Raw genomic sequence first — 17,961 nt, forward strand, 5'->3', positions numbered from 1 at the left:
TGAAGAGGGGGCAATATGTGTATAACCTGAAATCCAACTCGAAGGGAATGTAAGCTCAGTGCGAAGGAGATCACAAGAACATAAATGGCCCACAACGCATTTCCTCACTCATAATTTCTGCTAACCCAATAGTTCACATGTTAATAGGCCATTTCTAACATAGTAATCATACCATAATCCTTTTGGGAAGTCAGTTAGTGCTCTCCTATTTTAGACTTTTTGCTTAGTTAGTTTACTATATTGCGATTTTGCTTTCTTTTGCTGCATGGGAGTGTCTAAAACCGCCACTCTAAAATCTCTCACTATTTGTTATCTAACCCAGGTTGTTCAAGTCCCTGATACAGAGAACTGCACCTAATGTAGAATACCCGGGTTGATTCTACACAGCATAATTATTCCAGGTTACATTTGGTATTTAAAAATCCGGGTCTATTTTATCCAAGTTTCTCCTTTTGCATGGGTGCCTGTTTATGTGAAGGAACTGAGTTAAGACTGGAGGAGATACTCTGATTTCTTTCGCATGAGTCTGGCTTTTTTTGTTTTTACGATGCAGAAGCAGCATGCATGCTCGAGCATCCCCGGTGTGCTGCATTCTGATTGGCTCTTCCCCCACAAAGGCAATGCTTCTGATTGGTGGATCCACAGCAACCACAGGAAAACCAAGCAGGACACTCCCCTCCTTTTCTCCAGCTTTGGAAAGGAACTGATGCAGTGCTATACAAAGTAAAAACTTTTGACCAATACTGGGCAGAACACTATGTCCCATCCACATAGTCTTTGGGGCTGTCATGGAATGAGAGCATCCTGCCAGGCAGGCACTTCCCCACCCCTCCCCTCCCTTCCCAGGATCCCGTTGGGAATGTGAACTGGGAGCTGCAGGACTGGGCTAACTACGGCTCGGCTAGTGGCGCTTGGTGAGAGTGAGCTGGAATGGGGTGAGGGCTCGTGCTTTCTCGCATGTGCTTGCTTGCCTGGCTCCTGGAAGAGCTGTCAAAGGGCAGAAAACTTGCTGGGGGAACATTTCAGGAAGGGTGGGCTGCAACTCAGCAGAAATGAAACTGACATGATGTAAGGCAGGAAGGTTAGGTGGCGGGGTAGGAAAAATAAATCGGTTTTGCTCTCGGGACCTTCGCACAGAAGTGATTCAGTGTGGGATTTGGGGAAAAGACTTTTTCAATTTTTTTTTTGAAAAACTCAGGATGAGGGAGATATTGTGGGACAAACCTGCTTTAGAATTTTGAACTTTTTGGCCAAACTGGATATTTCCCTTGCTCAACCCAGGATGTTTGGACAGTGCGGAATCGCCCCTGGTCTTTTTTTTACCTAGCTCCTCCTCTTTCTCCCTCCCTTTCTATAATTTTCTGGGTCCGTATGAGGAAACTGATTTTCTTTCCATTGCATCTGAAAAGTGATCTTTGGCTCATGAAAGCTCATACTAAAAGATGTTGGTCTTTAAGGTGCAACTGGGCTTCTGTTTTATACTACTACAACAGCCACTCTTGAACCAACAACAGACAGTGGGAATGGGGAAAGGGGACAGTGTAGGGGCAGTAGCATGGGTCTGCTGAAACAGAGATGTGTGACTGCAAATCTGCCACAATATGCACGTCTCCTTAAACTGGTACAACACATCCCAGTCTTGACAGTATATTTGGCTACCAATGGTTATGAAATAACAGTTTCACAAACTGCATTTGACCTTCTTGATCTAGAGTTCTCCAGGTCCTCAGCCTTCAACTTGAGGTGCAGTTTTTGGTACAGCCTTTCTTTGAATGGTTGGCATAGGAATACATAAATAATAGGATCAAGGCAAACATTTGCAGCAGAAAGTATTAGGCTGAATTCCTTCATGTAGAACAGTGGCTTTTTTGACTGGCAGCTGTACTTTGGTGAAGTTTGACTTAATGTGTATGGGATTCTGCCAATATGATAGGGGACAAAACAGATGATAAATACCAGCATAATAATGAAAATATTCCGATTGGTTTTTTTCCTTGTCGCTGTGGAGTTTCTTTTGAATTTTTTGTGGGAAATGTATATTTTCCTTGCAATAGAACTGTAGCAGACTATTAATATAGCAAAAACAATCCAAAAAATTCCTAGGCAGATGTAGTTTGAAACAGTGTGCCACTGTAATCCCAAATCACTTTTGAGCTTCATACAACGTCCTGAAGTTTCTTTGGTGGGGCTTTTGTTGGTTAAAATCATATTGGGAAGTGACACCAGAATTTGTAGGGCCCAGGCTAATAAGCAGAGTACTTTGCTGCAGCGCACACTCTGAATAGTGGTGACATACTGTGGCTTCACAACTTTGGAGCATCTGTCGATGCTTATGAGCCCAAACAAGGTGATGCTGATGTACATATTTAGGTAGAAAAGAACAGCTGAGAAGCGGCAGACAATAACATTGAGCTGCCAAGGCCCAATTTTTGTGTCAGCAAGAATTTTGACCGGGAATGTTAAGCTCATGATGAGGTCCGCTATGACAATGTTCTTGAGATAGACAACAAAGGTTGTCTTACTAGGGATGTGTAGGAAGACCCAGGCGGCTACTCCATTCAGTAGGATCCCTCCAATAAAGATGAAACCATATATCGCCGGAATGGCTTGTCTTGTTATTACTGCACTGTAGTTACAGGGGTTTCCTAAACTGATATTGTTTGAGTTCCACATTCTTGGTTCACTGTCGGTGCCTACAATCAGAGAGAAGAATTCAGTAAAGAAAAAAATTGCTTCTATATTCTCTATTTTAAGAGAGTATATTTACTGAAGTGGGTAACTAAAAATGTTCTGAAATAACAGTGCTGAGCATTGGTGCAAATTGGTGAGTATAACTTCAAGCAAATATATTTCTTGGAATATTTTCAACATGAATAATCCCTTACTTCCTCGAGAGACACATTTGCCCCTTTCCAGATGAATATTTGTTATGAATGGCAGTTTAGAAATGCTACAACACCATGATCCATGACAACATTAGCAAGACAACATTACCTGATTGGGGTACCTTAACGGGTGGCTCCAATTCTTAAGATCTCTTCCTGCCCACAAATTCATTTATTTTATAGATAGCAATATAAGATGTTTTCTTGCTTTTTTATCATTTATACACGGTTTCTCTAAGTGAATTTCTAAAATGTCATGAACGTTGACATTCACATGTAAATGTTGATATTTGCAATCCCACATTAATTTGTGAGTATCAGTATTTCTTGGCCCATGTACCCATTTCTCAGACTTAAACAGGTGAATGCTTGTTAGTTGTAGATGGGGAAAGGCTATGACTTTCTGCTGGAGCATATCTTTTGCAGCCCCAAATCCTGGGTTTAATCCTTGCTTCTCCAAGTAGGAGGTGCCTGAGATTACAGAGAGCTGCTGCCAATCATCATAGACAGGACAGGGCTAGATGGACGAAGGGTTTAACAGCATTCTGAAGCTTCATGCGACTACAAATGTAAATAGACTGCAGTACAATGCACTGAACCACACCTTTGCATAGCACGTTCCACCCAAACACTTACTGATTGGTTCTGGTGGGTTTTTTGAGTTGTGTGGCCACACACAGCCCGGAAAAACCCACCAGAACCAGTTGAATCCGGCCGTGAAAGCCTTTGACAATACTTACTGATTGGTTCCCCACCTTGGGACATGGACAATATATACTCCACTAAACATTCTCTTCTCACTAGACACAGTGTGAAACAGACTTTTCTCTGTGATACACCTCTGAAGATGCCAGCCACAGATGCAGGCAAAACATTAGGAACAAGACCTACCAGACCACGGAAAACCCACAACAACTGGAAAACCCACAACAACCATTTGAATCTGGCCGTGAAAGCCTTCGACAATACATTCTCTATCAAATCTCACCAACCTTGAGGGAGGTTTTTATATTAAATGTACTGAACCTTCTGTGAAATGCAGTGTGAGAATCTGCTCACCCTTAATGTATATGTTCTGATGATGGTTGTAATTTTTCTTGCTGCAAGTGTATTAATTCAAGGACTGTTTTGTAGCAGTGGCTTAGGGTGACTAGCAAGATTAATATATCTAATGGCCCAATCTATGAAAAACTTAAATTTGGAAAGATGAGCTATGAATAGACAAGACACATCTTTTTACAAACCTAGGTTTGCAGAAACATCTCAGATCTTTAAAAAGGGGAGAAATTAATCCTGCCAAAAAGAAGAAGAAGTAATGTCTGTAGCTTTAAGAATCAAGTACCACCTGTGGCAGTTGCTAGGCAACCACACATTATTGAGAGACTTGTAGTCTTAATTTTTTTCAGTAAGAGGTGGATGAGGTGCAGGGCAGCTGCCAGGGCTGCTTTGGCATTTGAAGAAGGCTTCATTGGGGTCAGGTTTGGTAGCAATCACCAAGTCAGTGACTACTACATGACTTGCATGTCTCTCACAGGGCTGGCTACTTGCTGCTGTTCAACAGCAGTCACAGCAGTCACACCCATGCACAAAAGCTAGTATGATGTTAATAGTTTCAGACTAGGATCTGGGAGATTTGAATCACCACGCTGCTCTAGAAACTTGCTGGCTGCCTTTGGGCCAGTATCATACTCTCAGCCTAACCTACCTCACAAAGCCGTTGTGAAGATAAAATGGAAGAGAAGAGAATGATGTAAGCTCAGCTGCTTTGAATCTGCATTACAAAGAAAGGCTGGGTGGCAGGGAAGGAGTGAAAGCTGGAGGGAGGATAGATTGGAAGGAGAGAAGGAAACAAGAAAAGGGGAGATTCTTTGGAAGCTTACAGGGAGGGGAAAGAAGAAATAGATGCCCCATACAATTCCTTGAGGGTTCATACTCCTGTTCATTTTCAGTTGTTATATTATAACACTGGCATTTTGAACTGATCATGAAACCATTTGCTTACTAGCATCTGATTGCATGTTTAATTTTCATGTGGCATCCTTGAATTGAGGCAAAGAACAGCAATTCCTTTCCTAGTTGTTACACCTCTGATGATTTGTCGAAGGAAAGAATCCACATATACAAAAAGCAGTTTCAACACTATGGAAGACATTTTTAGGCATGGAGTTTTGAAAAGTCCTCTTGAATAATTGACACAATGTCCTAGGACCAAAAATGGAAGAACAGTGAAGAGAAACTGGGGTGACTATGGTATAATTCTAGTTTCGGAGGTCAGAAAACTAAGGAGATTGAAGAAATATTGCACCAAACTCTGTTACATTTCATTGTGTTCATGGAAACCTTTGAAAATAGTTTTACGTGTTAACCATTTTCCTTACTTAAGGCATCTACAAAGAGTTTCTTTCTACCAGCTGAATCTTGAAGGTTTTGAAACTGAAACAATTTCAATTATTATGTTTTACATTAGACTATTTTTTTATTTCTTTAAGAGCAAATCCACTCATCCACTCTGGTCCTGGCATTATTCATCTGGTAGAACACTTCCTATTATCCAGCCCCCCCCGCCCCCCGCCTCTGCCCTCAAAGCTGACAGTTCCCCATTGTGCTGTCTCGTCCTCTTGGTGCAAGCAGAACTTTCTAACTTGAAGTCTGTTGCTTGCTCTTGTATTAAAAGGAAGTGTGCTTGGAGTAAAACAAAGTATACATTGAAATAATCATTGCAAATGGTGGTATTTAACAAAAAGATATGTTACTCTGCAAACTATGCTAGCTACCTTAGAAGAAGTTGTATGATTGTCTATATAATGAAGTAAGTCAATTGAGTTTTGTAAGATTTACCACTGATTAAAATGTCCCAAGTAGAATAGTGTACATCTGTCTTTTTAAACAGTTTGAATTCTTCTGCCCTTATCAGCTTACACACCTTTCTAACTCATTCACCCATTAAGTACCAATCTTCTGTTTCATAGTTGAATGTGCAGAGAACTTGCAAGCTGTCACGTACATAATTCAACCAGCTGTTCATTGAGAGAATCTGTGGATTGGGGTGGTAGTTCTGCACAGACATTGGGAGAAATAGAACAGGATCTCTTACTCTCTCCTTAAAGCCACATCCAACTGGGAAACAGAAGAAGAAATCTGCAACTCTCTGGGAACTACCTTTTCCCCAAATCGTATGGAGTTGATTGCCTGTCTCGCACATTAATCCAGTGCCCAGTGCTTAAGGACATTCAGTCTTCCTAGGGTTTAGCAGATGGGTGAGAAAGGATCCACCTGCTTGAGGATCATATTGCTTCTGCTCCCAAATTATTAATTTTAGCTGGATTTGCACCCTGTGTATCTTCTATTAGTCAGCTGTCCAGAACTCTCAATTTCTTGAGTTTCCAAATTCTTGGCTGTGGCTATTCTTTGACTCTTTCTAGAACTTGATAGTTTTTATATTAATTTTTAAAGAGCTCAGTTTCTTGTCTTACAGTTCTGATGGTTGTGGCAGTGAGAAAGAACCACAAACGTCTCCAGAGTAGTCCTGCAATACAGAACAATATGCCCATCCTTAAAAAAAAAGCTGTTGCATGATAAAAAAGAAATATTGATTTCATTTGAAACTCCCTTTACTCTTTTTTAAAGTTTAGCTGAAAATTCGGTGTTTTATCCTAATGCATCTATTGAGCAGCTATAAATTACTATTTGGTCATGCAGAGAGATTAATGCAACTGTGAAACACTTCCCACCAAACCAATATATTTCATTATTAGAACAGGCACATTTTGAGATGTGTTAGATGCCTGTTGCTAATGTAGACCAGAGGGCAGAAGGAGAAACTTAGCTTAGGATAAAGTGTGAGGATAAACTTAGTTGAGGATAAGATGTGAAAGTTTGTCAAAGAAACGAAAACCAAGTTCCAGTGCTTCTTTAAAATGCAGCATTTACTTACCAACAGATTGTCCAGGAGCCTTTTGAAGAACAGCCATTGAATATGCCTTCAAATTAATGTAGAAGCAACGCTTTCTATTTTTCCTGCATCAGCCTTTATAGACTGGGGAACTGCTACTTTAGCTCCAAAATTGGACTGTTAGTTGAGTCTGACAGCTGCAGTGTGTGGATTAAATGTCAAATGCAGCAACAGGCAGCTTCCTTATACTTCCACAAGGGGCAGATCTGAACAGCTTGTGAGAGTGACAAATTTGCAGACCTTGGCCAAAAGAATAAATGTTCTGAAGCTGAAATCTTTTTTTTAAAAACAACACTCCAAGAAAAAAGAGTCATAGCTATTATAGTAACTTGGGAAGTGTACTGAAAAATGGTTCACAAGAGTTCAGCTGCAGTCATTTTGAGCTCTGTGGAAAATGTTACAAAGATTTTGAAGGGGTCGAATGAGGAATACGTTTTCTTTGGCTGTCTGAGTAGCCAACTGTCCCCACTTGCCTTCAAGACATTTTGACAATAACCTCTCTTTTAACAAACTACTCATGTTTACTAGACAGGCAGTCAAATAGTTATTTGTATTTTTGTTCAGACTCTTCTTCACAGTATAGAAAGCATTTCATCCTTTTATCCATTTCATCCTTGCAATAAGCTTTTGAGGTAGGTTTGACTAGGAGAGAGTGTGTTCTGAACACCCCTTCCCCCAATGGATGTTCGATGGGGTAATGGGTTGGGGCATTGATGCTGGAGTGGTTAATACCTTTTCCCTGATTGAGAGTACCTCCAAGATGCTTTAAGATTTTATGGGGGAAAAAGACTCCCAAACAGTAGTCCTCTCCCCCTATCTTAAAGCAGGCTGGGAAAAGGGTCACTGCCAATAAGGGAAGTAAGACACGAGCCCCCTTCTCAGCATTGTAGCTATATCTACCCCTCTCATGGTTGCTTTTAGGGCTAAATTACTTATTGGAAATTCTACTCACAGAATCCTAGAATGTAGTTTGCCTAGCGCACTGGTTTTTATGCAAAACACTAGTGAGGCCCGGCCATGCGTTGCTGTGGCAATTGTCCTTCTCATCACAGTCCGCAACCCACACAGATGTCTATGCAGGTCCAATGATCTCCAGCATAGCCTTTTGCGGTGGTCAAATGGAATCCCTCTTTCCCTTTTCAATTCACATTGTAATATGGTGCTGTCTTGTTTTTTTAGTATAAGGTAACCCTTTCCATTCCACAATGGAACTGTCCAGAGTGTGAATCCCGCTGTCCATGAAGCTGGTTGACATGCACAGTCCTGGCTTAGGTAAGGCAGAACTGGGGCAAGCAGGCTCTCCCAGGCAGGCAGCAGAGGCAGGGTGGTGAGGCGCTCAGATCGAGGCCAGCTCCCTGGGTTTTTAAAGGGCCACGTGCAAAAGAAGCAGAGGCAGTAGTGTTGGTTCGCCCCCACACAGCGGATTTTCTTAGAAGAAAAAGGCAAACTCCAGCTCGCTTTTAGTAAAAGAGAGCTGAGGCGAATATGGGTGAGGAAGTGGGTAAGTGGTGGTTATTTGTGAGGGAGGGCAGAGTGAGGTGTGTGAGGATGAGCTGGATGTGTATGAAAGTATGTGTGTTGTGTGGTAGTAGTGGGTGAGGCACAGAGAGTGAAATTTACCTGCGTGTGGGGGGGAACCCCACCTGATGTCTCACGTGGCAAAGTGTGTATGTGTTTCACTTCCACTCATATTACCTAACAGTATTACCTATTTACTGTTTTTAATGCTCATCTCTGGCCATCTGCGCAAACAGTGTAAGGGCATACCAACCCCTCAGGCCACAGACATGCTGCACGAACATTCTAAGGGTGACAGTTAAACACAACCAGCTTCATGGCCTGGTGCATCAGGAAAAAGATGTTTTACCTGGCTCATGTATTGAATTTCAGCAATGTGAATATCTGAAAACCTGATTGCATTGGAAAGGCGGGTTGAGTGAAAATTTGAAAGCAATCTGTCCAATGGTTTCGGAGTTAGAGCACAACTCACAAACGGACAGTTTGCTTTTTATATATATAGACTAGCAGGGCACCTGTGTTTCACTAAGCATACTTTATCACAGGCTCTCTATGAATTTCGGGGTGACATGCAGCATATTTCCTCACAGCCTGTCTGTGAACTGATGGGTTTGTTTTCACATATGTTGCAGCAGCTTCCTGTAGTTGTCTTTTTCTAATGCAATGTGTTATTGCTCTCCTTCACCTGGTGGGCTCCAAAAGACGTCATTTGGAAGCAGACGTTGTATTTTCGGGATGCAGAGAGGAAGTGTTCTGCCATTGGATTCTGATGAGTGAGAAAGCTGTGAAGAGGTTCAGGGTAAAGTTGAAGGGCAGGAAGCTGGACTGTACTGCCACTGCAGCACATTCCTGGGGACTCATCCCACCACTTCAGAGCACGACACAAAGCACAGGGTGATCGGAGGCCGAGAGCAATAAACTTGTCTCCACAGTAAGCAATCTGATGTCCATATGCAAAAACCGACAAATGTTTAGTAGTCCAAAGTGATAGTGTGGTTTGTAATGTATGTTGTTAGTATTTGGCTGTAGCGGTGTTGTTAACGTGAGGGTGGGTGAAGGAGTACTTTTTCACAGCCTGTTAACTTCGGGGTAACATTCAGCATACTTTTTTGCAGCCTGTTTGTGAACTTTGGGGTGACATGCAGCATATTTCCTCACAGCCTGTCTGTGGATTGATGGGTTTGTTTTCAAATAAGTTCACATGCATTGTGGAGGGCAGTTGTAGAGTGCAGTTAGTGAAGGACATGAAGCTGGTGGTGTTGAACTGTCACCCTTAGAATGTTCGTGCAGCATGTCTGTGGACTGGGCAGTTGGTTTGCCCTTAGAATGTTCACGCAGATGGCCAGAGATGAGCAGTGAAAACAGTAAATCTTTATATATATAAATCTATCAGTGCATTTTTCTGCTGACAGGTAATCTCTCAAACTACTGGACTGATTGCTTTGAAATTTCCACACAATGTTGCATTAGCGTGCGGCCAGGTTTCCATACTGTTTCCACACGTCCTGTTGTGTACATGTCACAACTGTGCCAGTTATTGTGTACATGCCACACCTGTGACAGTTGGAACCACAGTTCTGTTCCGCAACAACGCCATCTGCTGGCCGTCAAAGCAACACCCTCTGATACGAGGGAAACAACCATGCCTTCCTTGAAAACCGCTGCCATCTGGAGTGAAAAGGATGAGGCCTGCCATCTGGACAAGGCCCACCCACCCTAGCGGAGGAAGGGGAAGGTGAGGGAGGGTCCGGGGGTTTGCTGGACCAAACGCTGTGACATTTGAACACAACGTAGCTCATGCTTCCCAGCATGTTTTAAGCTAGGTAATTTGGCTGCAAGGGAAGGGAGTGAAAGAGACAGGTTCAGCCACCTGGACATGGCCCACCTACCCTAGCAGAGGAAGGGGAATGTTAGGGAGGGACGGGGCGGGGTGTCATGCAAGGGAATGGGAGAGAGGGAGGGGAGCAAGGGGCCCCTTGCCCCTCCCCTCCCTTGCAATCAGTGTGCAATGACACATGTTCGAACCGTTCACTTCCCCTTTTCTTTCTTTTCCACTTCACCAGACTCAGCCACAGCCACGCATGGCCGGGCCTGCTAGTAGGTAATAAATCGAGTGAAAGTGAATAGTTTGGGAAATCCTTTCTTAGTGAGCACCTGGAGTATGTAAGGAACAGGTATGCCAAATTTCATGTGTGTGGCTTTAGTGGTTTTTCTGTGTTCTGTGCATGAGTCAGTCAGTGAATCGGTGAGTGGTATTTCTCGTTTTTAGATATAGATTACATGCCTGCTTCATTCACATGAACACTTTTTGAATTTCTTTTTGACTTATTAATCATGACACTGGAGGGAAGGCAGCATGGTATAGTCTGATCTCATCAGATATTGGGAGCTAAGCAGAAACTTGGAAGGGAGACCACCAAGGAAGACTCTGCAGAGGAATGCAATGGCAAACCATCTCTGCTTCTCACTTGTCTTGAAAGTTCCTAGCTGGGGTTGTCATAGGCTGCCTGAGAATTGACAGCCCTGCACACATTCACACATGCACACACTGTTATGGTTTGCATAAAAAAGTTCGTTCCAATTGGTGGCAGCACATGCACTGGATGTAACATTTTGATGTGGTTCAAATGGCAGAAGAGCTTTTTGTATTGGGGAAGGTGCCTTGTGCCAGAGAAAAGTGCCCCTGTTGGCAGAACAAATCCACTACTTTTTAGCAGTCGCTCGTTTTTAAATATATTGTAGTATTTTACACTGTAAACTACTTTGGATTTTTATAGAAAGGTGATCTGGATTAATAACCACATGCATCATGTTGCATTGTAACACTACATATCTTTGGTGCATATATCTCTGAATACAACTGGACAAAGATGTAGTTTGTAGTAGGACAAAGATGGACATGTAGTAAAAACTAGGGATTGTATCCTAACCAAGTGCAAGTAGAGTTCAGCTAGAGCAGGGGTAGGGAACCTGCGGCTCTCCAGATGTTCAGGAACTACAATTGGCCATGCTGGCCTACCAGCATGGGAATTGTAGTTCCTGAACATCTGGAGAGCCGCAGGTTCCCTACCCCTGAGCTAGAGGGAGACAACTTCACCATATTACTGCAGTCTTCTGTGCCCCTGATATTTTGCTCCTGCAGCTCCATGGGCTGAAAGAACAGGGCAAAAAGTCAATTGGGAATCTGCAGCAAGAATGTGGAATCGGCAAAATTCTCCCTCTCCTCTGAAACTGCTGGAAAACCTGTTTCAATGAAGAAGATGCTGCTACACTGAAGGGATGGCACCATAGGGTCCAAGCCTAAATAATTTGCCATATGAACTGATGCTGTGGGATAGGGTTTCTTCTTGAAGATCACATGATGACTGTAAGATTTAAATTGTGGGTATCCAGCACTGCAGTGTGAAATGAAGTCAGAATGTCTTGCCATTGACCTAGTTCCTACATGTCACAAATCAACATGAATGATTTTCTTTCAGTGCTTTTCCAGAGCAAATCTCCTGTGCTGGAGAACATTGCCACTCATATTTTCTGAATGTAATGATGAACTAGAATAATAGGTGTTCTTGACCCTACGATGATAAATGGAATGGCAATAACCCTTCTCCTCTGTCTATTCAGGTAGCAAAAACCCTCTGGATTTCTATATTGCAGCTTATCTTGTGGATAAATCAGTGATTGGTAATTTCACAGTAGAACAGGGCCGTCTATATGCAGTTGCTGTCCCATTCATGCAGCACTTGGTGACTGGAAAGACAACACCCTTTATTCTTTTTCCCCAGACCCACTCCATCTGGGTTCTTGATGAGTTTCTATTAACTATGATTTCTGAAGTCACCTATAGGATTAAATTGATGTAGAATAGTAAAACGTTACATAGGACTTTCTGAGGAAAATGGCTTGGTCGCACTTAAACAATTTCTTAGGAATAATAGGAAACTGCCAGCTACAGTGAAGTTCTTTGGACAGTGTGGGAAGAGCTTGTTGGCTGCATTTCTAAGAAGCTGCAGCATATGACATCATTACAGTAGAATTTTGCTAGTGTTATCACCAGATGTTTGGAAGGGTACTGCTCAAAAACAGTGTCTTAAGGAATCACTTTCTGTCTTTAAACTTGGAGTGCAGAAAGAAAAGTTAGGCAAGAACATTTATGGAGCTTCTTTATATTGAATCAGACCGTCAGTCCATGCAGAGGTCTTTTGCATCACTTACAGAGGCGTTCCTCCCATAGGGCAAAGTGGGCAGTTGCCCTGGGCGCAGCCCTGTGGGGGGCGCAAAAACTGCAGGTTCGTTTGTGGGATTTTTTGTATTTTCAGTGTTTTTCTTTGGCCTGCAGAGGGCGCAGTTTTTAGGCTAGCAGTACCAAACTTTCAGGGATGTTTTGGGAGACTCTCCTAATGCTATCACCCAGGTTTGGTGAGGTTTGGTTCTGGGAGTCCAAAGTTATGGACTCCCAAAGGGGGTGCCCCATCCCCCATTGTTTCCAATGGGAGCTAATAGGAGATAAGGCTACACCTTTGAGAGTCGATAACTTTGGACCCCCTGAACCAAACTTCACCAAACCTGGGATGTATCATCAGGAGAGTCTCTTACTGATAACACCCAGGTTTTGTGAAGTTTGGTCCCAGGGGTCCAAAGCTATGGACTCCCCAGCAAGGCTCCCATCATCCATTGTTTCCAATGGGAGCTAACAGAAGATGGGGGCTACACCTTTTAGGGTCCATAACTTTGGACCCCCTGAACCAAACTTCACCAAATGGATGGTATCATTAGGAGAGTCTCCTAAATATACCCTGAAAGTTTGGTGCTGCTAGCTTAACAATTGCACCCCTGGCAGCACCCCAGATTTTCCTTTTAAATCCCCCCACCTTTGACATGAATTTAAAGGGAGAATCTGAGGTCCCCAGTTTAAACATTGAAAGTGATGCTGTTTCAGGGTTGGGGAGAATCAACCCCCAAATAGCATCACTTTCAATGTTGTTTAAACTGGAAACCCCAGATGCTCCCTTTAAGGTGGATTTAAAAGGAGAATCTGAGCTCCCTAGTTTAAACACCATTGAAAATGATGCTGTTTGGGGGTGGATTTCAGCATCACTTGTTTAAACTAGGGAGCCCAGATTCTCCTTTGAAACAATGAAAGTGATGCTCTTTCCCTCAATCGGGGGGACTGGATACAACACCATAAAATGTTTTCATAGCAGTAGTAAAACATTTTGAAAGCATTTTGAAAATGTTTTCAAAAATTTATTTCTGCTGTGTGGCATGTGTTCAGATTTGTGTTCAGATTTGTGAGTTGGGGCATGTTCTATAATGTGATGGTGACTTTGAAACAACCTGGTGTAAAAAATCATTGCTTGGTCACAGTGGGGGAGGGTGGCTGCCCATGGGTGGCGCCAAACTCCAGTTTGCCTAGATACGCCACTGGGCATAGCTACAAGGGGGGGTGCACGTTGCATTGGGCACGCGCCTGGGGGGGGCATCAAACTCAGGTTTTGCCCAGGGCTCCAGTTTGCCTAGTTACGCCACTGATCACTTACCACCTGATCTTTTTAGCTGGGTGAACCTGGGACCTTCCATGTTATAACCAGAAGTTTCTCCATTGAGTCACAGCCCTGCTCTTTTGTTATCTTTAAATAAATAAGAATACTTTACTTACCTGTGGAAACAAATGCTTTGAAGAATCTTTGCCCCCAGAAAGGATGGTAAGTGGCTAGTCTATCTGGCTAGGACCTGAGAGACTCCAGTTCCAATCCATATTCACCTGTGAAACAAACTAGGTGACATTCGGACAGTCACAGTTTCTCAGTCTACCCTATTTTGCGTAGTTATAGTGACGGTAGAACCATGTATGTCACCCTGAACTCCTTGGATGAAGAACAACACAAACATTTGATTAATTAGGAAAATCAGGTGACTGCAACCAAAAACAGCCAGGAAGCTTGGAGAGCAGTGATGTCATATCCTATGTCTTAGCTTGATAGATGTTTATGGTAGGAAGAGGCTGAAGATGTAGACTGCTGCATTTGTTAGCAACCTTGGGACTCTTGTGACATTCAATTATAGCTATGCCTAGTGACATTTCATATGCATGCACACATCATACATATATCTGCTTGCAATGTATAACTGTATTCCCAGGGAAGACTAACACTGAGTTCAGAATTTGGGTGGGAGTTACATGGAGAACAGTACGAGGGTATATTGCTTACTGGGGATCGTTCATCTTTATCCCCAGTGCTTTTGCCTGTTGTCTGATTTTTGAACATTCAGACTATCTGGAAGGATGAGAAGAATCAACATAGCAGATTGTGAGTGTGGATTCACTGCCTTGGTACCAAATTGTAAGCAGAAGTAACGTGGAGTGTCATTCCCTCCTGCCTGCATTCATTGGCTTGGTTAAGATGTATGGTAAAAGCATAACTGAATTAAGCTAACTGTGGTTATTGTGATCCATCCATATGTGGAATACTCCTTTAATCGTGGTTAGTTAGGGTTGCTGTGATCTCAATGGCCAGACTTGCTAAGCAGGGCTGACTCTGGTTAGTATTTGGATGGGAGACCACTGAGGAAGTCGAGGGTTGCCACATTGGCAGACAATAGCAAGTCACCTCTGACGGTCTCTTGCCTTGTGGGATTTCTATAAATTGGGTGTGGGGACTTTCCACTACTACCAGTTAGGGCCTGTCAAACCAGGATCTGAAACACACTTTGAAATTGGCTTATTAAATATAGTTAAGTCATAAATATAGTTTTGTTTGGCACATTAAAACAGATGTCTTAGCTCCTTCCAATTGTAGCCTTTATACACTGCCTGGTTTAACAGATGCCTGGCCAGAGCAGAGGCAGTGAAACCAGCAGCTGGCAGAGTGGAACAGGATTTAGGTCCGTGGTGGCGAACCTTTGGCACTCCAGATGTTATGGACTACAATTCCCATCAGCCCCTGCCAGCATGGCCAATTGGCATGCTGATGGGAATTGTAGTCCATAACATCTGGAGTGCCAAAGGTTCACCACCATTGATTTAGGTGGTCATCAATGACTAGAATCCTGGTTTCATAATTAAAACATGGTATTAATGTATTGCCGTGACTGATTCACTACATTTGAATGGAGCATACAGTGCATTGCTTAATATTTGGCCATTTAGATACGGATGAGTTCCTGGGCAGTGTCTTTCAAGGCACACTTTTAATGTTTTTCCTAATATTTTTTAGGATTATGTACCCACTGCTTTAGAGCAGTCGATGACAGTAAAGACATTGAGTTGTCTGATGTTGCTAAATAATAAAATTAAACTAATCTAATGCAACAACTGTTCTATTTCTCAATAGTGTTGTTGGAGCCAGGGATTGCAAACATATCCAGAATATGTAGCTTTGTCCTTTTGTGGGGATTAATGGAAAATGTACAAGGTAAACATTTTCAGATAATTTCAACAAAGTCATATTTGTTAAGGAAAAACAGCAGAACATTGCCTTCACAGACTGTGCCAACAAACTGTGAGACTTCTCTACTCTAGCTGGTCATGAATCAGCTGTTAGAAATGTGACCTCAGTGGATATTTCTGATTGTTGACAGTTTCGTGACAGTTTTTTAAGCAATGGTACTGACCCCTGTTTGGCTACTCAGATGTCTAACAAGTCCAACTTTACTCATTATATAGATCTGTTAATGTCTAGCCCTACTGAGTTTTGAGTTCATGCCTACAAACCTGAATTCAGAAGCGGATAGATGTATAAATGGATAGTTGTACATATATTTACATATTACATTTAACTGAGACGTTTTTATCCTGTACTTTCAACCCAGGCTACAAAACAGCAATAATATAAAGCAATAATAAGGTGTCAGTTTCCCTGTTATACCCTTCCTGTACTTTCCATCAACATCTCCCCCTCTCCCCAATTTATCCTTCAGTACCTATCATCCCTTGGGCATGTGATCACATCCACAGTTATACTTGCATGCAAAAATCTGAGTTGGAATTAAATCCTGTATAAATCAATGAGACACGATGCTGCTATCAAACTGCGCTGCACCAATAAGCATTCATTGGAAATGGGGAAAAAAATTATGTGTGACTTTAAAGTTCTTTTTGTTTTCTTGTAAACAGTAAGCTGGATTCATGTTTTTCTTTTTGCTAAATGACGATCTTCCTCCAGTGAATGAAGATTTCTTTAGTTAGCAGAAGAGAGTTTTTCAATCTACCCCATTCATCTATTTTATGGGGCCACAGATGTGGCAACATGCTGTCAACATGTTTAAGTCAACAAAAACAATTAGGAGAGTACATTCTCCTGAATATAACTGCTATAGAAAAAAGCAAAAATAAATATTTTTGTGGGATTTAGGTCCTGAAAATATTTGTTCTCTTCATTGATATTGGTGCTGCTAGTACCGAGTTCATACGAAATGTCAGGGAAAATGAACAAGCAGTAATCTTTTGCCACCTTTTGGATGTGGAGTTTAACTGCAGTTAATATAATTTGTTAAGTTTCTGGATGTAGGCCATGTGATTTTGGGTGCTGCTGATCTATCAGCTTTTGCTTAGGCTTGCATTAAGACTCGAATAGAAACATCATTTTAAACTACCTTATTTAATAGCCCCTGCTAAAATAATGCTATAAATAAGTTTGGAGTCATGGATGAATAGTTTTCCATGTACTATTTTCATTTGCACTTTCACCCCTTCAGGGCTGAAAGCAGATCATCCTTCAGGGTGAAAGTGATTCAAAATATTTAGTATCTATAAAAATTTTAATTATGTGTATTATGCAGAGAAGTCTGCTATATTTTAGTGTTTAGAGTTCAAAGCAAACTCATTAAACTTTGGCAAGCAGTGTGCTTTTTGAAGTAAAGCATGCTTATTTTCTGTTACGCATTATTTTTTTGCCTGAAAGGGCTTGCATGCCCTTTCAGGAAAGAAAGGTTGCATAAGAGAAAATATGCATGATGGCTATTTTTTCTTGCACAATTATGGGTTTGTATAAAGAAATAATATGGACAGGTCTGTACTTGAATACAGCAGGATATTTGTTGTAAAAAAAGTATTCTACTATTTATTACAAAGTGGCTATATAAATCAATTTCAGATATGCACAAAATCATAAAATAGACAATATCAAAAGCCATCTCCCATCTACAAAGAGAGTAAATTTAGCAGAAGGGTACAATAGTATCAATTAGCCATCAACACAACACAAATTAGCAACTGATTAAATTAAAAGCCATGCCAGACGGTACAGCCTTTCAAATCTTCTGACAACTAGCAAAAACCTATCAAAGCAAAACAGTGGTCTTTTCTGCACAGCACAAATAAAATGTTTTGAGGACATAAAAATGAGTGTTTTGGGGAGGAAGTTCACACAGCTTTTTCCCCAAGACATCCTCAGCACGTTATGTTTCTGCTCAAACCAACTTATTTTGAAAACACTAAACAAGCTGTCTTTTCCCCCAAGACTGGTTGAGGATGTTTCCTGTTTGCTGTGCAGAAAGCGGGAAAGTCTTATTTTTCCTCCTGGAGTTTAAAGCTTTCGGTTTCTCTGCAGCTTGCGTCCACCGTCTTCTGCTGCTCGAAGAATTCACCATGCTGCCCACCATTAGCTG

General features: G+C 41.9%; 2 protein-coding genes across 2 annotated transcripts in view; one reads left to right on the forward strand and one right to left on the reverse strand.

Moving 5' to 3' along the window:
• The window catches only part of MED12L (mediator complex subunit 12L), a 201,523-nt gene that overhangs the window by 60,318 nt on the left and 123,244 nt on the right, over window positions 1-17,961 (forward strand).
• On the reverse strand, window positions 1,666-6,868 carry P2RY14 (purinergic receptor P2Y14). The gene is made up of 2 exons (XM_048507097.1): window positions 6,820-6,868; window positions 1,666-2,693 (listed from the first exon to the last, which is right to left on the reverse strand). Exons 1-2 carry the CDS (start codon window positions 6,854-6,856, stop codon window positions 1,666-1,668), a joined length of 1,065 nt encoding a protein of 354 aa, XP_048363054.1. The 5' UTR covers window positions 6,857-6,868.

Source organism: Sphaerodactylus townsendi, linkage group LG08 (assembly GCF_021028975.2).
Source record: "Sphaerodactylus townsendi isolate TG3544 linkage group LG08, MPM_Stown_v2.3, whole genome shotgun sequence".
Classification (NCBI taxonomy): Eukaryota; Metazoa; Chordata; class Lepidosauria; order Squamata; family Sphaerodactylidae; genus Sphaerodactylus; species Sphaerodactylus townsendi.